The following is a 24,549-nucleotide window of genomic DNA, read 5'->3' on the forward strand; positions in this document are numbered from 1 at the left end:
CTGATGGCACACCATGAGAAAGACCTAACATTGCTTGTGCCAAAAAGCTGTAATCAGAATCCACCATGAAGAAACAATCAGACAAATGTAAACTGTGGAACACTATGCAAACAACTAGCCTGAACTTTTCAAAAGTATCAATATCATAAAGAGAAAAAACAATACAGGGGAGACTTTTCTAGAATAAAGGAGACTAATGAGATGTGACAACTAAATGCAATGTGTGATACCCGCACGGGTCCTGGATGGGGAAAAAACCACAAAGGATGTCACTAATGGCAATTGAGGAAATCTGAATATGAACTATAGCTGAGACAGTATTGTATCCATGTTAAATTTCCTGGGTGTAATCATTATATGGTGGTTAAGTAGCTCAGGGGTCAGCCAACTATGGCTGTAGGTCAAATCCAGTCCCCACTGTCTGTTTTTATACAGCCTGCAAGCTAAGAATGATGTTGCATTTTTTTAATGACTAAAAAATTATTTTTATGTAATTTTATTTCTATGACTTTCAAATTTCATTTGAAATAATATGAAATTCAAATTTCAGTGTTCATATAAAGTTTTATTGAAACATAGCAACACTCATTCATTCATGTATCGTCTATGACTGCTTTTGCAGGGCAATGGCAGAGTGGAGTAGTTATGACAGAGGCTGCACAGTCCATAAAGCCTAAAGTATTTACCAGGTAGCCTTTAAAAAAAAAAGTTTGCTCACCCTGGTATAGAAGAACACCTTGCTCTTAGGAATTTGGCTGAAGTGTTTAGAGGTAAAGTGTCATGATGTCTGTGTAACAATATCTCAAACAGTTCAGGAAAAAAAAAAAAGAAAGAAAGAAAAAAAAAGAATGTGTGGCCGGGCGCAGTGGCTCATGCCTGTAATCCCAGCACTTTGCGAAGCCGAGGCGGGCAGATTGCCTGAGCTCAGGAGTTCGCGACCAGCCTGGGCAACACGGTAAAACCCTGCCTCTACTACAATACAAAAAATTAACCAGGCGTGGTGGTGTGCGCCTGTAGTCCCAGCTACTTGGGAGGCTGGGGAGGTAAAATTCCTTGAACCTGTGAGGTGGAGGTTGCAGTGAGCTGAGATCATGCCACTGCACTCCAGCCTGGGTGATAGAGTGAGACTGCATCTCAAGGAAAAAAAAAAAAGTGTGTGTGTGTGTGCACGTGCATGTGTGTAGGTGGTGTAAGTGTAGAGACAGAGATAAAGCAATAGGTATAAAGTGTTAGCAATAGGTGAATCTAGAGGCAGGTGTGAGGGTACTCATTACACTATTCTTGCAACTTTTCAACCAAGTTTGCAACTTTCAAAATAAAGAGTAGAAATTAACAAGCAAGCATGAAAAAAGCACCTGCTCATGCATGCTCACACACTGCACGCCTACCCTGTCTCAAATGCCCCTTTTCTTTCTTCTTCAACAAACCTGTTACTCCTCACTTCTCTGAGCATCCCCGAATTTGGTAACACCTGCCTGTCCCCACCACATGTCATGGCACTGCAACTGTCTGCTTATTTCACCTAGCCAAGCACTCAGGGTCTCTCAGATGCTATTCTGGAGGATGTGCCATGAGCTCTGGCACGTCCACTTTCAAGTTTTAAAAGAAATCGTCAATTTACTATAAAAGCTGAAATGGAAAACACTAAAACACCATTTCACATCTGCTTCTCCCCAGAATGGTAGCAGTCTGGCAGGTGGGGAGGCTGCCTCGCATGGAGTGGACAATTCCATCACACAGTGTCCTCTTTATAAGGGCCCCTGGGAAACCTATCCAGTATCAGCGCCCAGAAGGGCAGACCTCCTCAAGAGCTCCCTGGTCCTTTTCACATTATGGACAGAATGTACCAGCTACTCTCCCAGTGGCTGCCAGATTTGGAGCCTGTATAGCTAAAAGTGCAGATAGAGGTCATTATAGTATGCATTTTTAGCTTCATTCCTGGCTTCACTTAGGGTCTCCACCCTTGTTTTCCTTTCTTCTTTCTCTCTCCCAGTTTTAATATGCTATTGTGGTATATTTTATGTATACTGCTAGGCTACCCTAAATCCCTTCTGGAACAAGCCAAGGTCTGAACGAAAAACTTACATAGAAACCCTGTGCTGGCGGCTGGGTGTGGTGGCTCAAGCCTGTAATCCCAGCACTTTGGGAGGCTGAGGCGGGCGGATCACTTGAGGTCGGGAGTTCAAGACCAGCCTGGCCAACATGGAGAAACCCCGTCTCTACTAAAAATACAAAATTAGCTGGATGTGGTGGTGCATGCCTGTAATCCCAGCTACTTGGGAGGCTGAGGCAGGAGATTGCTTGAACCCATGCGGCAGAAGTTGTGGTGAGCTAAGATCGTACCACTGCACTCCAGCCTGGGCAACGAGAGCAAAACTCCATCTCAAACAAACAACCAACCAAGCAAACAAAAAATCCCATGTTGGCTTCCTCTGTCTTCTACCTCTTTATCAAACCACATGGCTGCACAGCACCCCCAAATGCCTTGTGCCAGCAGCATGGTTCCTGGCCTGCAGTGTCTGAGGGTAACCTGGGTGATCTTGGCAATGAATTACAGCATTTATAATTTCCAATAGGATGAAAAAGCAGAGGAAGGGGCATGTCTTTCCTAGACAGGCAGAGGCGAGTGTCCAACTCCTGCCAAGTCAGCCAGGCCACGAAGGAGAGTTGTGGAGTGGAAATAGCCATTCGGTCCATTATGACCCAGGCCTATGCCTTGTACCACTCTGCCCAAAGTCAGGCCAGCTTTCCTCCAGGTTAAGTGAAGACAAAGAGGGAACTTGTGCTGGGCAGGAAGAATGAGTAGAATAGAGTCTACCCAGGCAAGGAGGTAAGAAGAGGTGTGCTAAGTAAGGGAGGCTAGAGGGCCAAGAGGCGGAATGAGAGGGTAGGTTCTGGAGTCAGACTGCACAGGTTTGAACCCCAGCTCAGTGACTCACCAGCTGTTTAGCTTTGTGCAGAATGACTCATCCTCTCCAGGCCTCAGTTTTCTCAGCTGTGCAATGGATGGAATAATACCTATGTCACAGGAGCGTTGTTAGGATCAGATGAGATTATGCTATAAAGCACTGAGCACAGACCCAGACACACAGTAAGTGCTGAATAAACATTAATAGCTATGCTTGTCATGACCACCACCATCATTTCTACAGAGTAGAGTGCACATACTGAGGAAGTGTGGAAGGAAACGTGTTGTGCTGAATGGGGGCCAGAGCTTTTGCAGGCAGGCAGAAGGTCCAAAGAAGATGATATCCAGTATGGCTTTGGGACAGGACTTGACAAATGAGGGCAGTTTATTTAGGATATGGGGCTTCCAGATCTTGGTCCAACAATCAGCACCACTGTTCACCCCACCTTCCCCGTCCTCTCCCACCATTCGGCCTACCCAACAGCCGAGCAGGCAGAGCCGTTCCTCATGCCTGCTTTTCCCCAGTGGAGGCCAAAAACCCTTGCCCAACACACACATACACACACACACACACACACACACATACACACACACGAACTTTTCTTGAGCCACTTTAAGCATCTGGTGGTTCTAGGCCTTCGATGTCTCTCACCTCTTGGGTTCCCAAAGGTCAAAGCCCCCATATGGCCTTGCAGCCTCTAACCACTGCCTCCCTGTGCCCATCTGCTGGCTGCTGGCTGCTGGCTGCAGCTAAGGCCCTAGGAAGAAACCTCAGAGGGAATAACCTCCAGGCCACCAGTCCCACCGCCTGAACTGGGGCCACGCCTACTCGTGACTGGTGGAACTAGTCTAGAACCAGGTTGCAAACACCAGGGTCTTCTATTCCTCCTTTTCTCTCACCATAGACCTGTGCCAGGCAGCCAACCTGGGAAAGTTCATCTGCTTTAAAGATTCTCAACTTTCCATGGCTGGGCTGTCCCAAGGTACAGACTCTAGCAGCTGCAGAAAGGGATCCTAATAGCCATTCCCTGGGCACATTCCTAGGTTTTTTCTCCTGCAATTTTCCAATAGGCTGTGAAGCCATAGGCTTCCTCTGTTGAACTTCTATCCATCCTTCAAGACAAGATCCATCTCCAATCTGCCCTGCTGAAACCAATCCCCCTCTCCCTACTGCTACAGCCCTCTGCAGCACTGTGGTCACCAAGCAAATACTCTGCCTCTGTATTACTTGGTTGGGAATAAGCTTCCTCTCCTCCTATCCACCATGGCCCCTGCTCCTCATAACTGAACCACAGGCTCCATAAGAACAGAGAGCAAACCTCGTGCATCCCTGTTATCCCTAGAGCTCCCTGCTCAGGACCTAGTGCTCCGGGGTTGCTCTGTGTATGTGAGGTTGGGTTGAACCTGGACACATTACCAAAACTGGCTCAGGGTAGCTATTAACTGCTCCACCCCATTAGCAATGTCTCCCAATAAGGGAAGTCCTCACATGGTGGAGGGACACTATCTTTGAAGGAACCCAAGGTCTACTGTGGACCAGCTATGGGAGTCCTGTGTTTCCTCATCAGAACAAGAGAGGCAGCAACCCCCAACCTATGGACTGTTTCGAGGAAAAGTATGAGATGCCAGAGGTGTCCAGTATGCACCTGGCATATAATAATTGCTCGATGGGCAACCAGACTTTTAAAACAAGCCACGTACCCTTGCTAGTTCCCTCTCCTCACCTCGCACTGACACCTTAATCCGCGGCAATCTGGCTTCCGCCCATGAGACTGCTCCTGCCAAGGGGGCCAAGGAGACCTCCTACTGTCTCCTCCTACTGCTCCACACCTCCTCAACTCCTCTCCCTGCAAGGATTCCTTAAACTCATATTCCAAAGGAAATGCCTCTTCTCTCTTCCCCAAGCACCTTTTCTGTAGGAAATGCCCTCCCTTCTCTGGGCTTCAGCTGCATTAATTTATATACTTAGTTTTCTCTGTCATCCCAGCATCTCTCTATTGCAGAGCCACACAAACCAGAGTGCTCTGGACAGCTCCCCTGAGCATCTCATGGGCACCAGGAACTCTACTCATCCCAAGCAGAAGTCACCTTCTCTGATCTCCTCGATTTCAGCCACCTCACTCCACCTCCCTGCACATTTTAGTAGATGACCCCCAACACAAACACAAAAGCCTCCTATATGAGTTTCCTGTTGCTTCTGTAATAAATTGCCAATAAACTGCCAAAACCACAGGGGCTTAAAACAACACACATGTATTACCTTATAATTCTAGAGGTCAGAAGTTCTAAAATCAAGGTGTTGGCAGGGCCACATTCTTTTGGGAAGCTCTGGGAATTAATGTGTTTCTTTGCCTTTTCTGGCTTCCAGAAGCTGCCTGCATCCCTTGACTCCTGGCTCCTTACTCTATCTTGAAGGCCAGCAGAGCAGCATCTTCCAATCTCTTTCTCCCTGATCTGAGCCTCCCACCTCCCTCTTACTAAGATGCCTGTGATTACACTGGGCCCACCCAGATAATCCAAGATCATTGCTCCCATCTCAAGATCCTTAACTTAATCACATCTGCAAAAAATCCCTTCTGCCATGAAGATGGTATATTTACAAGTTCTAGGGATTAGGACAGGGACATTTTTGGGGGGACATTATGTGGCCTACTATACCTAACTATGTCTATCTGCTCTAATCCTCTGAGCTAACCCTGAAGGGACAGAAATGATGCTGATCCATCCCCTTTTTTGTCAAGTGTCTCCACGTGAACCCTGTGAGGTGATGTAAAAGGTTAGGAATCATGCCTTATCTGTACTCTACACTCAAGCACTTCAGCAGAACCCCTCCCTTGGCTTTTTGAGGATGCTAAAGTCTTTCTAATGAACAAACTCTCTTGACCACACACCCTCCCACCTCACTCTTATCTTTCTCCTCCATTTCTGATCTTATCTGTAACCAAACTTCTAGGAAATGACTATGCCTGGTCACCTCCATGCTAATCAGGTTCCACCCCCATCACTCTCCAGCAGGGTTTCTGCAGATAACTCTTTGTTATGAGGGACCATTCTGTCCATTGTAAAATGTTTACAGTAATCCTGGTCTCCAATTGCTAGATGCCAGCAGCTTACCCCTACGCTGAGCTGTGACAACCAAAAGGTCTCCAGACATTGCCCAATGTCCGGGAACAGGAGGCAGGGCTGCAAAATTGCCTCAGGTTCAGACCCACTGCTTTCTACAATAACTCTTGCTAAAGTCACCCATGGCTTCCCTGGTAGTAAATCCACGGGACACTTTTCAGTCTTTCTGGTTGGTTTCTCAGCAGCACTTGGCACTGACAGCCATTGTGGCCTGGAGAACCTCTCTTCTCCCCTGACTTCCAGGTCACCCACTCTCCTGGTTTCCCTCCTACCTCTCTGGCTGCAAACCTTCTCCGTCTCCTTTGCAGGATCAAGCTCCCCTTCTAGACCATGAACTGCTAAAGTCCCTCAAAGCTTGCTCACAGGCCTTTCCACCTTTCACTCAGCACATTCTCCCTAGGTTCTGCGCTCCACACTCACTCCCCCACTGACCACCCATGCACAGGTGACTCACTAAGCAACATCTCCAAGCCTCCTCTCCAAGCTTCAGACCCATATATCCAAGTGCCTACTTGACATCACCACTTGGATATCTTGTTGTTACTCCAAACTCAACAAGTCCCAAACCCAAATCATGATTTTTCCCTCAACCCAGTCCCCTTCCAGCCTCCTCCATTTCTCAGAGAAAGACACCATTAACAACCTGTTGGGAGACTGCAGATGTCCTTGATACCTCCTGCTCCCTTCCTTAGGCCAGTTAGTCTATGTCTAAGTCAGAGCTCTCCTCTCTGATACAGTTCACAAAGCAGTTCATTTGTCTCCATGTCTTTGCCCCAGCCCTAGCCCAGTCTTCCACCATTGCTGACTACAGAACTCCCACACGCTCTACCTGGGGAAAGGGGTGTGGGTACCCATTCTTGACCAGCACCCCTGAGCTCAATCAGTTCTCCAGGCTGTAGCCAAAGTCATCTTTCCAAAACATAAATGTAAACAAGTCACTCCCCCAACTCCTACATTCTTAAAAGGACAGAAGTCCTAATTTGGTCCACCGGGCCCTACAAAATCAAGCCTCCATCATCTCCAGGCCCCTGTGTGTGCTGCAACTCCAGGCACACTGACCTTCATCCAGTAGTTCAGATGTACCATGCTCTCCTGCCACAGGGCCTTTGCTCTTGCTGTTCAAGGCATCTGGATGCACTTCTCCAATCTTCACCTGGTAGGCATTCACCTCCTTCAATCACAGCTCAACTAGCAGGAAGCCTTCTCTGACCTCCACTCATATTACCTCCCCTGGTTGTTCACTTTTTCCCAGCCTCACTGTTTCTCCATCACCCTCAGAGTTATTATTTGACATGGATTTGTCTTAGTCTTTGATTAATTCTATCTTTCCCACAGAGAACTCCAGGAAGGCAGGATTTATCTGATTGTCTTATCTGGCCCACCACTGTATTTCCAGGGCCAGCCCAGTGCCTGGCACAAAGGAGATACTCAAGAAGTGTTTTTGTAGTGAATGAGGATCTTGTTACCCTCTAGAATGCTTTTCTCTATTACCCTACACTCCCCTATCTGTCTAGTAGCTCAAGCTTGATTCCTTAAAGTTGCTTTGGTAACCCTTCCTCCTCATACCCTTGAAAACCCCTCTTCCTCATCTTTGCAACCCATCTATCAATAGTACCCTGTGTTGCAACTGATATCACATGTGTACCTGCTTGTTCAATGCCTGTCTTCCTACCAGATCGTCTGCTCCCTGAGGGCAGGAACCATGTCTGTCTTGTTGAAGGGTTTACCCCCAGCACCTAGCCCAGAGCCTGATATTACTGGTTTGGAAGTGGGAAGTCATGCTCTGCATCCCCAAAGGCCAGCTCCGAGTCACCCACTCTGGAAGATTGGTTGGTTCAATACTGCCCAATGGTCCACCAGACACACACATGAGGATTCATGGGGAAATTGCCCTGAGTTCTGCTTGGTGATGTCCTGATCTGCTGACTACTGCCAGGTGGGTGCTCTCAGCATTGCCCTTGGACACCAAGTGTTGCAGCCACACAGCCGGGGCCAGGGGACAGCAAGATCCATCATCGACAGGTCCAGAAGCGATGGTAGAAAAGCTCTGGGGACAAGCTGGGCCAGTATGGCTCCCCCTGGTGGTTTCCTTTCATGTTCCTTGGCAACTCTCCCATGAATAGCCCAGGGCACACTCACCAGCCAGGAGAAGAAGCCAGCTGATTTGTCCTGGGTGGAGATCTGCCCCTCATAGGGGCCGAAGATGTGGCCCTTTGGGATGACCTCGTTTACACATCGCACATCACTCTCTCCACTAGTGTCCTTGACCACCTCCATGCCCTGTGGGATGGTGAGCGCCGCCCGGTCTGGGATGCCCACGGGCACCGGTGTGTCAGACACAAACACCGGGGGGCCATGGTTTGGGCATTCATCCACGAAGTACTCCTGGCAGGACTCACAGACTAGAGGGATGGAAAGAGAAGGGAGGGCCTCAGTTGTTGCAGGGAGGTAAGACCCCCCATGGGGGAGGTAGAGGGGCTGACAGGAGGCCCACTCGTGGACAGCCAGCTGCAGGCCCCAGGGTCATCAGTAGCAATAACCCATACTCTCCCTGGGGGCTCCAAGAACAGGCCTGCCTACGTCAAGGAGGCCAGCAGCTCCCTTTGTCTCAAGTTTAAAAAAACTGGAAGAGAGAGCATGGCTTTGGAGTCCAAGTGCAACTGTACTCCTTTGGGCCAGAGGACCTGAGGTATGGGATACTTAACCCTCATCAAGATTCAGTGTGCTATCTGGAAAATGGGGCCAACAATAGCCACTTGGATGGCTAATGATGATGACGAACCAAGGCCTGGACCTGGGCCTGGTATATTGCAGGTGAGGACCTATCTTAGTAGCATTGCTGCGAATTCCCTAGCCAGGAATGGGGTGATGGGGGTGAAGGGAGGAGCAGCCCAGAGCCCCAAGCTCCACTTACACCAGAAGTCCACTTGCTGGAAGCTTTTGGGCATGATGAGGTCGCGCTTCCCCTTCAGTTTCTTGGGCTCAACTTCCATGGCTGAGGAGTCCGGTCTCCTAGAGCTGGCCAGGGCAGAGGCCCACAAAGAAAGCAAAGAAGTCATCAGAGAGTGAGAGCCCAGTGGGGACAAAAGCTGGGGACCTGGCCAGGAGACCTAGAAGATGTGGGGTGGGCAGAGGAGTCCCAGCCGGCCTGCTGTTCAGTGCAGGAGGTGGTGGAAAAACTGGAGGATTGAGATGCCAGCACAGACCTCCCTAGGCCACTGCTTAGATTTTTCTAGAGCCTGCGCCCAGGAGCTGCCGGGAGCAGGGTTAGGAAAGGTGGGCAAGGAGTGAGAACGTTTCCCAGGGTTCCCAACCAACCCAGCCCAGGCACCTCCCACTCCCACTTCTCCCTCTCCAGTTCCCACACAGGGGCCTCACCAGGGCTGGCCATACTCCTGGTCTCGGAGTGGTGAGCAGACCTCCGTCTTCACCACCGTCACCATATCCCCCACGGCTGCATTGGTCTGGGCCAAGCACTCCTTCATGTTCTCGGTCATTCTGTCCTGGGACGCAGGAGGTGGGACCAGCACAGGAAGAGGATCAAAGAAACAGGGGAAGAGGAGTCAGTGGCGGAGAGGGCAAGTGGGGGTCTCACGGAGTCTGGTTACCCTCCCTGCCATCCCCAGAGGAAGCACTTGAGAACACAGACAACAAAAACAGCTGTAGCCCGGCCAAGAGGAAATGCCATTTCTATCCCGGGCTGGTCCTGGGGACGACTGGAGCCACCAGCCCCATGGGGTCAGGGGCCTAGAGCAGCTCAGGCCAGGAGGCCGTGCTGTGAAGCACAGCCTGGACCCCCAGACCAAAGGGCAAAGGGCAGGAGGATCCCACATGAGCCTGGGCGCAAAACTGCAAAGGGGAGAAGGGAGGGTTCACAACTCAAGCCCAACTTGGGCCAAGGGGTAGTGGGCGGACCGAATGGGCCCTCAGCGCCTGGCAGGGCAGCCCCTCACCCTGGGACTGCCGGGAGCGCAGCCAGGCCCCTTTGCCAGCTCACAGCAGGTACAGGCAGGGCCTGGGGGCGCTGGCGAGGGCCAGCCAGGGCTCCAGCCCCACCCCACTCTCTCAAGGGGACACTCCCCAGCCCGCCGCTTACCGCCCTCCACCACCGCGCCGGGCTTCAGCCCCTCCCTCGGCACCCCGGGGTCCTCATGCCAAGTCCGGGGACACTCTTCGGGGGCCAGGGTGGCACGCAGCTGGGGCTGGGACCGCGCTGCGCCCCGGGACTGGGCGAGCGGCGTGTGTGACTCACTACCCGGGGCCCCGCTGGCCACACCCCTGCTCCTCGGCTAATCAGCCCCCTGCTCCCCACCAGGGCCCCAAAGCCGGCGGCGGCGACTGGGAGGGGTGTGGGGAAACGTGACGGCCTGCCCCCTCCTCCGAGCCAGCGGGGCCGGGGGCGCGTGATGGGGAAGGGGAGGGCTGCCCAGGCCGGGCGCGCCGCCCCCTGCCCCGTGGCCGCCCCGTCTCGGGCCGGTGTGCGCTGCGGCCGGGGCGGGCACGGGCGGGCTCTCCCCCTCTCGCCAGCCTTCCTGGCGGGGAGCTCCCTGCCCGGCCCTGCCCAGCGCCCGCCCCCCGCCCGCCGGGCCCGGCATTCCTTGCGGGGGCATGTGGCTTCTTGCCGGCCCCGGGGGCACGCAGTTGGCTGGCAGCCGGGAGGGGGGCGCGCAGGGAGCGGGAGGAAGCGGGCGCCCGGGCGGGGCGGCTGGAGAGGGCACCGCGGGGGGTCGCTCCCTGTCGGGCGGTGGACGCATTCCAGGGCCTCCCACGGGGCCCGGCGCGCACTCGGCCCGGGGGGGCGCCGGGCCTCGGAGGCCGGGCGGGTGTCCCCAGCCTCCGAGCTGCCTTGGTGTGGCGGCGACGACAGGGCCTGCGCTGCCACCGGTGCGGACATCGGACACCCGCTAGCTCAGCCGCGGCCGCACCTGCACCGCCCGGGGCGCCTGCCACTCTACTGCCTCCTGCCTGCGTTATGCCAGGGACTCCCCGCTGGGTGCTCCACCGACCTCAAAGCCTGTGGGATGGCCCCCTGCCACCTGTGAGGGCGCAGGAATTGGGGCCTGGAAGATGTCAAGCGACTTGCCCAAGGTCATGCAGACCATGCCCGATGGCTGCTCAGTAAATTGGAAACTGGCTGAACCCCCAGATTCAAGTGTTTCAAGTTGGCTTCACCATGCAGTATCCTCAGTCCAGTCCTCTACCGAACAATTGCTGGGATCACCCTTAAGTGGGTTCAGGTCCCAGCTCAGAAGTCCAGCTGCCAGGTGGGAGCAAGGCCCTGTGGATTTGTGAATGATCCCTGAACACCTGCTGCCCTGAGGAACTCTCACTGGGATGGGCAGTACCCCCCACCATACATCCTGGGGCAGAGCCTCAGTGGTTAGGTGCCTGGGCACTGGACAGGCACTGCCTGAGTTCAAATCCCACTGATGGGCGGTGTGATCCTGGGCAGGTGTTATGGACCCCACTCCCCTTCATATGTTGAAGCCCTCAGCTCCAGAGTATCTGTATTTGCAGATGGGGCTGTGAGGAGGTGATCAAGATTAATTGAGGTCATAAGGGTTAGGTGCCCTTATACGGAGAGGAAGACACACTAGGGCCCTCTCTACCATGAGGACACATCCAGAAGGCAGCCATCCACAAGGCGGAGTGCCACCACCAGGAACAATAGGCTGGCATTCTGATCTTGGACTTCCTAGGCTCTAAAACCGTGAGAAATAAATGGCTGTTGTTTAAGCACCCCCATCTACGGTATTTTGTCATGGCAGCCTGAGATGACTAATACAGCAGGTTATCTAACTTCTCTGTGTTCTCATTTCTTCATCTAGAAAATGTGGCTAATAATAGATTCTATCACAGACATAGCTGTATTCCGTGGACACAGATGAGTGTGGAGGGGCCAGTCTCTGCACATCCCACTAAAGAATGCTGATCAGGAAGATGAGTGCTAGTGACATCATCAAGGGGTGGCTTTGAATTCTCTCCATTGGCTTGGATTTATTTTTTTTAAGCCAGTCATTTGGAAACTCTGACGCTTTATTGGAACGGACTGCTGAGGACTGCTTTGCATGGGGCTCCCTTGCTCTGGCCCCTCTGCCCTCCACAAGCCCCACCTGTATGCCATTCTCCATCTTGCCATGAGGCCTGTGAACTTGCTGTGTCCTAGCCTGCAGAACACCTGGGGAACTCCTATCCAGATTTCAGACCTCACTGCCCCCCTCCAACTGCCACTAAAAACACCCTCTCCTAGCCCCATGTCACACTTCATGGCAGTGTGACATGTATAACCGTCTTTTGTTAGCAGGATTACTTGATTAATATCTGTTTCCCTTAATAGACTGTAAGCTCCCCGAGGGCAAGGTGCAGGCCACCATTGAACTGCCAGCACCTGTAACAGTGCCTGGCACCAGGGCCAAGACTAGGGAAAGACAAGCCAGGCACTAGGAGGCTTTCACTCTGAGGGTCATACGCTTGCAGGACTGGCACCCGAGAGTGAGAACCTCTTTCAATTTTGCACCCTGAGAACCTTGCTTGGCTGACTCTCCACTTTGCCCAGCACACAGCATATTCTCAGTAAATATTCACCAAATGTTCCCCTTCATATCTCACTGGCCCCTCTGATGTGTCCCACTGGTCCCATTGGGAATCTCAACTCTGAAAGAGATCTCAGCAGGAAAAACAGGGTGGGGGTTTGATTCCCTATGGAGCTTCTTCCAGTCATCTCCGCCAGGCAGAGCAGGTAGTGAGAGATGCTGGCAGGGCAGGCACTGAAGGGTGCAGAAGTGCACTGGGGGGTAGGATGGAGCACTAGGGGGTAGGATGGAATTAGACTCATGAGACTCAGAGCCTGATTCTGACGATCAGTTGGGGAGGATAATCTGTGTGGCCACGGCACGTCACTTACACTCTCTAGGGCCTTAGTGTCTTCTTTTGCAAAATGGAAATACTGATACTTGCCGGGTGGAGGTGGTCCCCATTAGGAATAAATAAGGAGGGCACAGAGGGATGCGGGAGGGGTTTGGAGGGAGGATAGGCAATAGTAAGAGAATAAAGGACGGAGGGTAAGATAGGAAGAGAAGGAGGAGACGAGGGAGAAAAGAGAAGATGGGGGAGGGGAAGGGAGATTGAAAGAGAAGGACCGAGGCATATAAATGCTTTCCTGTCTTAAATCATTCCCAGCAAACCACTCCCTGTGGGCAAAGCATTACTTTGTATCTCAAAGTACAGACATCTATGGGCCATTTGCTTTTGTGTCCTATCTCTCACATCCCACCTTCACCACACGAAAGATTTGCCATGTTTTATAAAACAAACACATACTAAACAGCACAGTTAAGAAACAACCAGAGATAGTGTTAGAGGCCTCATGGAGAAAGAGAGGTGTTGGTTATGCCAGGAATCTGTTGTAAAAGGGTTAGTGATTGAGTTCTTCATTCAATTCTGGGCCTCCTGGCAGCCAAAGCATAAAGGGAAACATAATGAGTTACTGAGTCCTTATTATCTGACACCTATTTATTGACTATATGCACAAATAATTTCTTTCTACTCTTGGAGCTGGCTGCCTGGAGAACCAGGATCAAGCCTCAAAGGACTAATGTGCATTCCAACTCTCAAGTGGCCCATAGACACCTCTACTTTGAAATAGACTTTCTGTGCTTGTGATAAAGGCCATAGGGACAGGGAGGGAGAAGATGGGATGTGGCAGGACCAAATGAACTTCCACTGGGGAGAGAGAGAGGGAGAACATGGGCTGGTGTCCTTCATTGAGTCCATCTCAGCAGACACTCTAAGGCCTGGCCCAGGTAAAGCCCCCGTTGCCTTTTCTGAAGAATGCTCTAGTCCTACCTGCCCAGCAAAAGGCTTGGGGGAAGGGTGGTCGGCAGGCTTCATGGAGGATTCCAAGCTGCTGGCAATGCTCCCTCTCAGCTGGCTCCTCTAAGTCTGCACATGCAGAGATTAGGCTTGTTGCAAACTCAGCAGTGAGCTGCAAACCCAAAAGAAGGGGGCAGAATGCAGCCCAGGAGCCTGCAGCTCTGTTTTCACCCTTGGCCGGGTGCCAGGATCCTGGAATGCCCAGGAGCCAGTGTAGCCAGGGGACTGGGGATCTGTGCCCACTTGGTTTCCCTAGAGGCTGGCACCATGAGAATCTAGAAGGTTTACTCTGGTACCTACCACAGCATCTCTGTTGTTCCCATTGATACCAAAAGGACATCAGGTTAGGGTGCTGGCCCAAGCCACATGTTGGCCTTGACTTGGGCTGAGAATCCCAAGCCCTGGGTCTCAGTTCTGGCTGTGCTGTCAATTTTTTAGGTGACCCTGATAAAGTTCCTGCCTTGCCCTCAGTTTCTCTTTCCTGTAAAATAAAAGGTCCAACTCATAGTCCTTAACAGTATACCATGTGGGAGGTGGGCAAGGGCTTGGAATTATTATAGGGAGTTATTGAATTTATATTCTCAGCAAGCACGCCTATAGAGAACATAAATATATGCCTCAAACTTACATGTATAAGACAGATTTGCAAATGAATACTTTTGTGATGAACACACAAGATAAATGTATTTAAAAGTGTTATTGAATTCATAGAAACCTTATGTCACCACGTATTTTGTTAATCAATTGACACTAGCACAGCCACTCACAAACTGTGTAACCTTGAGAAAATGCATTAACCACGCCTACCTGGTTTCCCCATCTGTCCTGTGGGACTGATATCAGAACCTATCTCATAGGGCTGTTTAACACAGCATAATGCCTGACCTATCATAAGTACCCTATAAATATTATCCTTCATTTTATTAATATTTAAAAGGATAACAGACATCAGATGTGCACATGGTGGTGAAATTTCTTTTTTTTTTAGATTGAGTCTCGCTCTGTCGATCAGGCTGGAGTGCAATGGCACAATCTCGGCTCACTGCAACTTCTGCCTCCTAGGTTCAAGCGATTCTCCTGTCTCAGCCTCCCGAATAACTGGGATTACGGGTACCTGCCACCACACCTGCCTAATTTTTTGTATTTTTTTAGTAGAGACACGGTTTCACCATGTTGGCCAGACTGGTCTTGAAATCCTGACCTCAGGTGATCTGCCCTGAGATCCGTGCTGGGATTACAGGCATGAGCTACCACACCCGGCCAAACATTTTTTGACATTAGAAGAGGGCCTTTACAAGCAATGAATACCCCTAATAAACACTTTTTATAAATATATGCTCTGAAGATGCCTACCTCAATAGAAAAAAAAATGGATAAAAAGAAAACATGAACAAACAATCTGCAAAGACCAATAGATGGCTAATATGCTTTAAGGAAAACCATGAAGACATTAATACTCAAATAAATATAAACTAAAACAAATAAACATCATTTCTCCTCTAATAAATTGGCAAAGATGAAAAATCTTGATGTTATTCAGAGTTGGCAAGAGTGTAGGGGAAATTAGTACTTCATATCCCACTGGTTGGAGTGTAAATTGGTGTAACCTTTCTGGAGGGTAATTTGGCACATGTATCAAAACCCTCAAAGTGAGTAAACCCTTTGTAGGAGCAAGCCCACATCCAGGAATGTATCCTAAGGATGCATTTAAATTGCGTGCAAAGATTTACCTACAAAGCTGTCCTCTGCAATATTATTTTTAAAAGCAAAAAATAGGAAAGAATTTAAACCTCCAAAATGGGGGAAATTGCTATGCTATATATCACAATGAAATATTAGCATACAATGAAATATTAGACAGCAATTAACAATGCTGTAGAGGAATATTTATTGACATGAAAACACACGTTCAACATATTGATAAATGATAATGCAAGTTATTAAGTGAAAGACACCAACCTGAAAAGGCTACATACTGTATGATTCCAACTATATGGCATTCTGGAAAAGGCAAAATCATGAAGGCTGTATAAAGATCAGAGGTTGGCAGGGGTTGGGGGGAGAGAGGAACAAATAGGTGGAATATAGAGGATTTTTAGGCATAAAATTACTCTGTATGATACTACAATGGAAGGCACATGTCATTGTACATTTGTCAAAACCCACAGAAGGTACAACACCACGAGTGAACCCTAATGTAAACTATGGACTTTGGTTGATAACGATGTTTCAATGGAGGTTGATCAATTGTAACAAATGTTCCACTTTGGTGTGGGATGTTAATAACCGGGGAAGCTGGATGTGTGTGGGGGCAGGGTGTATGGGGAACTCTAGTTTCTGCTCAGTTTTGCTGTGAACCTAAAACTGCTCTAAAAAACAAGGATTTTGTTAATGAAAGCTATAAAAAGATAGATACAAAATAATTCCATTAAAACACTTTTAATTTCCCACACTACACACGTGTACAAAATAATTCCACTTAAAGTCTATACATAATGATGCAGATCTGTACACATGGGTCTGGGAGGATATATTTTAAGATATCACTAGTGGTTAGTTCAGGAGGAGGGTTGTGTATTTCTGTTTTCTTCTTTTTGCTTCTGAAAAACAGTCACTTAAATATTCTTTAGAGGACCTCTTCATAATCATTTAGTTTAGAAATTGCTAAAGAAGATAATTCCAATGACCTTTACCCACTTGTAATTAGATGCTGAGATCCTGCCAATTGGTTAGGAGAAAGGAGAAATCCAGATTAGAGACTGAGTATCAGGCACACAAGTGGCGCTTGATGCATATTTGATGAACGAACGAATCAATGACTCAATGAATCAATCAATCAGTAAGGACCCCCATATCTCTACCTGAAGCATACCTGTTTTTATTTTTGTTTAGGATTCCCATTTTGGAAGATCATGTCTACTAAAAAGACTGCATGCATTAGGTAATAATTAATTCATCTTCCTAGTTCTTCATATACACACAGGGTACATGATAAGCAGAGTTAACACACTGGTTAGCGGCCGTCATCCTAAGCAAAAGCAAAGAAATTTGACATGTTTGTTCACTTGTCCTACCTGATCATAGGATACTGTACAATATTCACTAAATTCAGTGGATGGAATACTATGCAGAAATGAGAATAGACAAACTACAACTACATGCTATAATCTGGATGAGCGATAATGCCAAGAAAAGAAAGGAGACCCCCAAAGAGTACAGACTCATACTGTATGATTCAATTTAAATAGAGTTACCAAAAAACCACCAACCAGCCGCAACTATGGTGTTAGAGGTGAAGTTTGTGGTTATTCTTGGGAATAACTGGAAAAAGGCAGCAAAGGGAGTTCTAAGATGCTGACCATGTTCTATTTCTTCATCTGGGTGCTCATCCCATGGGTATAAGAAGTTTGTGGAAATATACTCAGCCAGCTTTTACAATATGTGCACTTTTCTGAATTTATATATGTTAATAAACATAAAGAAAAACCATCTGCTGGAGCCCCTCAAGGGCAAGGAACTCCCATATGGGGACCTCTAACCCTGTCCAGTCCTTGATTTTGCAGCCGCAGGAACTGGGGTCCAGCCAGTGGAGGCTCCTGCTGGGGTCATGGAAAATGAGGTTTTGAGCTTTTACCCACAGGGCAGTCGCTGCTAAGCATCATGGGTATAGCTGGCCAGGGCTGGTGGAACACATTCTCCCAAGGCGGTCCCTCCTGCAGAACTTTGTTTTTTTGGACGCGGTATTTCTCTCTTGTTGCCCAGGCTGGAGCGCAGTGGCGTGATCTCGGCTCACTGCAACCTCTGCCTCCCAGGTTCAAGCAATTCTCCTGCCTCAGCCTCCCCAGTAGCTGGGATTACAGCCGGGCGCCACCACGCCCGGCTAATTTTTGGATTTTTAGTAGAGACAGGGTTTCATCATGTTGGCCAGGTTGGTCTTGAACTCCTGACCAAGGAGTTCAAGTGATTCACCTGCCTCGGCCTCCTAAAGTGCTGGGATTACAGGCGTGAGCTACCGCGCCCAGCCAGAACTTTTTATGTGTTTGCTTCTCACAGAGGATACTGCTGGTGGCTTCCATGGTATCCGTTACCTCATTACTCCCCACTGGAAGTTGGACTTTGTTCAGGTGCCACACCTCCCTTACAGGACCTACTAAGTGAGATTCAGAGACATTGAGCCTTTGCCCAGCACCAGGGCTGGGCTCAGGTTCATCTAAGCCAATTCTAGCAATGCCACCTCCCTCCCCAATGACTGGATCAGGAACCTGGCCTTTAATCAGCACATGACATTTCCCGCCAAGATCAGACATTTGACTTATTTTGGCCAAATCAAAGGGAAGGGAAGGGCTTTTATTTCATGACTTGAAGGAGAAAGCACACAGTCATTGTTGCAAATGGGAGCCATGTCCTGCAGAGGACCCCAGTAGGAAGCATCTTCAGCATAAAGCGAGTTCCTCAGAGCAGGGGGACAGGGTGGTAGGACAAGAAATACACATTCATTTGCACCCTGGTATCTGAGGGGAATTAGTTCCAGGACCCTCTCTGATGCCAAAGTCCAGGGATGCTCAAATCCTGGATATAAAATAGCATAGTATATGCACATAACCTTTGGATATCCTCCCATATACTTTAAATCATCTCTAGATTACTTATAATGCCTTATACAATGTTAATGCTATGTAAATCACTGCTATACTGCATCGTTTAGGGAATAATGACAAGGAGAAAGTCAGTTGAGCCATGGCTGGTTGAATCCATGGATGCCCATGGATAGGAGGGGTTGACTGTATTTGGTCTTTGTCCCTGGTTCCTGGCTAATAAAACAGAGCTCCTAAAACTCTTGGAATTTCCTGGGTTACAGGAGTGTCTTTGGTGCTTCATAAGGAGCCCCACCGGATCATACCTGAGTTTATGCTAATGAGATGACTGAGAGGGGGAACCCCCAGATAGCTTCAGGATGAGGCTGAGTCACCAGAAAGAACATGTGATTGGAAGGTTGGAAATTTCAGTCCCAACCACTGGCCTCTGGCAAGGACAAGAGGGGCTGGAGGTGAAGCTCTGTGAAGACTCTTGAAGGAGGTTTAGAAAACTTCTGGATTAGTGAACACAGCAAGGTGCTGGAAGGGTGGAGGTCCAGCGAGAACATGGAAGCTCCAGGTCCCTTCCTCTACACCTTGCCCTGCGCAGCTCTTCCATCTGGCCATTCCTGAGTTGTAGCCTTTATGTAAACCAGTAATAGTAAGTAAAGCACTTTCCTGAGCTTTGTGAGTTATTCAAGTGAATTATTACACCTGAGGAAGGGGTTTGTAGGAGCCCTGGATTTATGTTGGTCAGAGGTACAAGTCCCCTGGGACTTGTGACCAGTGTCTGAATTGAGGGCAGTCTTGTGTAACTAAGCTCTTATCTTGTGGAGTCTGCACCAGCTCTAGACATCAGTTGCAGAATTGAATTGAATTGAATTGTTGGACACCCAGTTGGGTTGGAGAATCCAAGATGGGGCTGGTGTTGGGAACCATCTCAGAGACAGAAACTGTAACTCACACGGTTGAGGTGCTGAACCAACAGGTCCTGAAATCCACGCTACCTCTGCACTTCCTCTTACACTGCTTTATTGCCCGGGCCTGTCTGCAACAGGGTTTCTGTCACCTGCAGCCATGAGCCATCCTCACTGGGACACTGCCCTTATCAAAGGGGCAGATTCCATCTATCCCCAGGCCCATTCCAGCTGGGCCCAGCACTCTGACTGTGCCTCTGTAAAGCACCCGCCTTGATGGTGCCTCAGCCTACAAAGGGGCAAACAGGGTGGGGCCACAGCATCTCACCACCAGCCACCCCTCTCCTTTAAGCCCAAGATCTGCACTGAAGTGACATCCTGGGCATTCTCTCCAAAGCATTGCTGGTGGGAGTGTAAACTAGTAGCACCAGGGAGAGCAATTTGGCACTGGGGAACTTTAAAAAATCCACACAACCGGCTGGGCGCGGTGGCTCATGCCTGTAATCCCAGCACTTTGGGAGGCCGAGGTGGGTGAATCACCTGAGGTCAGGAGTTCAAGACCAGCCTGGCTAACATGGCAAAACCCTGTCTCTACTAAAAATATAACAATTAGCTGGGTGTGGTGGTGGGTGCCTGTAATTCCAGCTACTCAGGAGGCTGAGGCATGAGAATTGCTTGAACCCAGGAGGTGGAGGTTGCAGTGAGCCTAGATTGCACCACTGCACTTGAGCCTGGGTGACAGAGCAAAACTCCATCTCAAAAAACAAACAAAAAAAACCCCATAACCTTCCATCCTACAACTTCTAGGAATTTCTCCAAGACATCTGTGCAACAGTATTCCTTGCAGCACTGTCTGGGATAGCAAAAGACTGGAAACAACCAATGTACCCATGGAGGGGGATGGGGTGGTTGGTTGAACACCACACAGCACAGCCACACAACAGAGAGTGAGCAGTTTCAAAGAAGGAAGCCATGGAACAAACCTAACCCCCTCCTCCATGGCTGCCACCCTGCTCTAAGCCACTACTCCCTCTTCCTGGAATGGCTTCACAGACAGCCTGACTCGTGTCCCTCCTTCCACTCTACCCCTACTGTCCATTCCCCACCCACAGTCAGGGTGTACCTGTTATAACATAAGGCAGGTCAAGTGCCCCCTGCCCTCCACTCAAAACCCCCATGGTGCCCCATCTCATGCAATGCAAACACCAAAGCTCTTCAGCACTGTGCTGGCCTGACACAGTTTATTCCACTCCCTCTGAGATTTTCTCCCTTCCCACTCCCCACCCCCCATCACAGCCACAGGGGCTGCCCTGCTCTGCCTCCAACATGAGCCTTAGCACTGGCTGTTCCCTCTGCCTGGGATGCTCTTCCGCCTTATACCCATGTGGCTTGCTCCCCTACTCCCTCTAGGCATTCACTCAATGTTACTTTCTCTGGCTTCCCTATATAATGCTGCAACTCCCTGATGCTTGCTACCACTCCTTCTTTGCTGGATTTTTTCTTTTTTTTTTGAGACAGTTGTCTTGTTCTGTCACCCAGGCTGGAGTGCAGCCTGGCGTGATCTCAGCTCACTGCAACCTCTAACTCCTGGATTCAAGTGATTCTCCTGCCTCAGCCTTCCTAGTAGCTGGGATTACAGGTGCCTATCACCACACCTGACTAATTTTTGTATTTTTAGTAGAGACAGAGTTTCGCCATGTTGGCCAGGTTAGTCTCAAACTCCTGATCTCAGGTGATTTGCCTGCCTCAGCCTCCCAAAGTGCTGGGATTATAGGAATGAGCCACCCCGCCTGGCCCCTTGCTTTATTTTTCTCCAGAGTGCGTGTCACCATCAAACTTAAGCAGCACTTCTGTCTGCCTCCCCAAATAGAATGTCAACTCCAGGAAGGTAGAGATATTTCTCTGTTTTGTTCACTGCTGTATCCCCTGAAACTAGAACAGTGCCTGGTGCAAGATAGGCACATGATAAACATTTGTTGAATGGATTACTCATTTGGTGGTGAAACAAAACCAAAGTTAGGAAGAGAACACGTCATCGGAGAGGCAGCAGAAAATGGTGGTTAAGAGCATGGACTCTGGTGCTGGGCTGCCTGGATTCAACTTCCAGCTGCATTATTTACCATCTGTGTGACACTGGGGGAGTTCCTTAACTTCTCTGGGCCTGGGGATATCAAAACCCATTTATGCCTAGTGTTCCATTATTGGAAAACTAAGCATGTGGGAGTTATTTACATCCTACTGCTCAAGGTCATCGCCAAGGACTGATTGCAAAAATTCAAAAACTTGCAACCTCAGGCATAAATGGGTTAATAGCACCTACTTGGTAAGGTTGTTATGAGAAATAAATGAATTAACGTGTGTAATAAACAGTATCTGGCACAAAGCCAGTAAGCTGTATGTGTGTTATATAAAACAAACAAGCCCCAGTTGCATAAAGTGTTAAAGGACACACACATTTAGATGTGCTCATATATTCTCAGAACAGCTCTAGGCTGTGACAGTTGATGCTCCTAGATGAGGGCTAGAGGAGGAGAGGTAGTTACTGCTTACTGAATTTTATACCAGATGCATGCATTTCTGATTTTAAAAATATACTAGTGATGCCTAGGGGCTATTAATTGTTGAGGTTGGGTGATAGGTATGTGGAAGTTTATTATACTTTTCTATCTACTTTTTTTTTTGCACAATAAAAAGTAACAAATACTTATCAGTATTATTAGAATTAAAATACAAGTCCCAGGTTGCCTCTCCCCAACCCCCACCCCAAGCATGTCAGTGATTCAGGGTGAGGCAGGCAGAGGGGGCTCCTCCCAACCACTGCTGTACCTGTGGAAGAGGGCCCTGAAGTCCTAACAGTTCCCTGAGGCCAACCTGGCTCCACAACTCCAAGTACCCGGTCAGCCACAGCCAAATAAGAATTGGGGAGAAGGGGGTGTGGCCTGTGAAGGGCCAGGGTCAGGCTGCCAGGAGTGCAGTCTCTGGGCTGAAGCCACACTTTCAGATGGCAAAGTGGCGGCTGGGAAGATCACCACTGAAAGAGGCCTGGATGTGTAGATTCCTCTAAGGAGAATCAGAGCTGTCCTGCATTGACCACTTGCTGGGTGCTGGAGACCCAGTGTGTCCTCGTCTAGCCAGCTCCTTACCCCCATGATGCAGTGAGGAAGCCAGAGAGTATAAGTGATCCCTCCGCACACCACACCTGTGGCTCTTAGTGGGCAGGGCTGGGATTCCAACCTGGGTAGAGCTGAAAGGATGCCCGGAGATGCCCTGACCCAAGCCCCACCTTTCTAGACAAGGAAAGGACCAGAGGGGAGGAAACCTCAAGGCCACCGGAGGAGGCAGAGGGAGACAGGAACCCACCGCCAGCCACTCGGCGCAGGCAGCCCCTACCCTTCTCCTGGACATTGTGCAAGGCCCTCACACTTATACTCCTCCCAATTCGTGGAGTTGGGGGTCTCTATTTGAGGATGTAGGACCTGAGGAAACACCATGAGGTTCTTTTTCAGTGTTTTGGTTACAAGGAAAGGGGTCCCCCTGTCTGGGCCACAGGACCCAGAGGAGAAGGCTTGTAGATGGAGGGGCTGCAGGGGCATAAGGAGTCCAGGGAACCTGACCACGGCCCACGGCCCACAGCCCCTGCCCCCATCAACCTTTACTTCTCCCCCATCCCCTTCTCCTCCCTCCCTCACTGTTCCATCCTGCCCTGCTGTTCTCACCGGCTGTGTATTTGCCCAATCTTGCCCAGAATCTCAGAATTAAAGACACCTCAACAGTTATCTAAATCCTTGCTTCTCAAGCTATGGTCTGTGGACTGGCAGCCTCGGCATCTCCTGAAACTTGTCTGAAATGCAGAATCCTGAGTTCTGCACCACAGTCCTCCTGAATCAGTTGGCCTAAGGTGATTTGCCCAGGTGATCTGTATACACATCGAAGTTGGAGATGCACTAGTCTAAATCAGAAGATGCTTGAAACCACAGCATACATCATCCCGAAGCATGCGTGAGTACCTCCAGCAACAGAGAACTCACTACCAGGCAGCCAGCTCACCATTCCAATGGACGAGTGTGGCGTGTGTGTGTGTGTGTGTGTGTGTGGTGTGAAATGAGAGAGGCAGTCCTCCTTGGGTCCTAAGAATCCCTAAACATCCTTGCTGAGTACATCCACCTGGAAGGCCTCACTATCCTCTGACTCTGAGTCATTTCTGCTGCTGGTGATATAGGTAATTAAGTTGGTCAAGGAGACATTGGTGTGAACACTGTGCAACTGCTCACTCCCTGGAGAAGGGAAACTTACTTGTTTATGGCTTGCTACAAAAGCTGCTGAGCCCTCAGCCCTGAGTTCTTCTGGTGCAACACAGCCCACTGTGTGAATAGTTGCCATCTGGGCCAACCCATGGGACTCGGGAGTAGGGTAATCCCTACTGATGATCCTGATGTTTGCTGTGAGTAATAAACTGTCTTGCTGATCCATTGACTCTTGGCCACTTTTAGCACCTACACTATGTGACCTAGGGTTCTTCCATGATTGTGATAGTGTGCACGTGTGTGTCATTAGTGGTCATTACTGAGAATTAAGAACCTTCTCATGTATTCATGGAAAGGCTCATACATGTAAGCTCCAATAAGACCTTGACTTAAAAGAATTCAAAGGGAATCTGACCTTTCTTGAGCACCTACTTTGTGCCAGGCTTTGTGAAAGTGAATTCCATTTTTGTATGATCTCACTTAATCCTCTCTATAACCGTGCAGGGTGAATTATACCCGCTTCCTACATTTGATGAAATTGAAGCTGAGTGCAGCTCAGTCTCACAAGAGTAACAAACAATATGAATGAGCTGGGCTGAGCAATAAAGAAGTAAACAAAGAATGAGATGATTTCAGAGAACAATATCTGTGAATTCAAAGTGATGTGATCACTAGTGATTATAATTACTGTATGTCAAGTTTGCCAAAACAAATGGGCATACTTGGGCTTCTCTGGCTGATCCGGCAAGTGGAGGAGGAGGCACTGTGGAGCCGTGACACTCGACCAGGAAGGCAGGTGCAGCTCAGAAGGTGGAAGTCCTCTAGGAAGGAGATGGAAGGGGCATGGATGTGGCTGATGCCCAGCTCTGTGCTGGGTGTTTTACATACTCTGTGAAGCATTATCTGTTCAC

General features: G+C 49.3%; 1 protein-coding gene across 8 annotated transcripts in view; it reads right to left on the reverse strand.

Moving 5' to 3' along the window:
- Positions 1-24,549, reverse strand: part of PRDM11 (PR/SET domain 11) — an 87,948-nt gene that overhangs the window by 43,477 nt on the left and 19,922 nt on the right. For 4 of the 8 annotated variants that reach the window (XM_054439416.2, XM_063670950.1, XM_063670951.1 and 1 more), the window contains 3 exons: positions 9,410-9,534; positions 8,946-9,049; positions 8,171-8,433 (listed from right to left, as the gene is read on the reverse strand). In XM_054439416.2, the coding sequence (XP_054295391.2) occupies positions 8,171-8,433; positions 8,946-9,049; positions 9,410-9,528 (486 nt within the window). In that variant the 5' untranslated portion in view covers positions 9,529-9,534. Of the gene's footprint in view, positions 1-8,170; positions 8,434-8,945; positions 9,050-9,409; positions 9,535-10,127; positions 10,489-24,549 lie in introns of those variants that run through there. The other 4 variants (XM_063670949.1, XM_063670952.1, XM_063670947.1 and 1 more) reach the window with 3 other exon arrangements.

The sequence above is a fragment of the Pongo pygmaeus genome, chromosome 9 (genome assembly GCF_028885625.2).
Source record: "Pongo pygmaeus isolate AG05252 chromosome 9, NHGRI_mPonPyg2-v2.0_pri, whole genome shotgun sequence".
Lineage (NCBI taxonomy): Eukaryota > Metazoa > Chordata > Mammalia > Primates > Hominidae > Pongo > Pongo pygmaeus.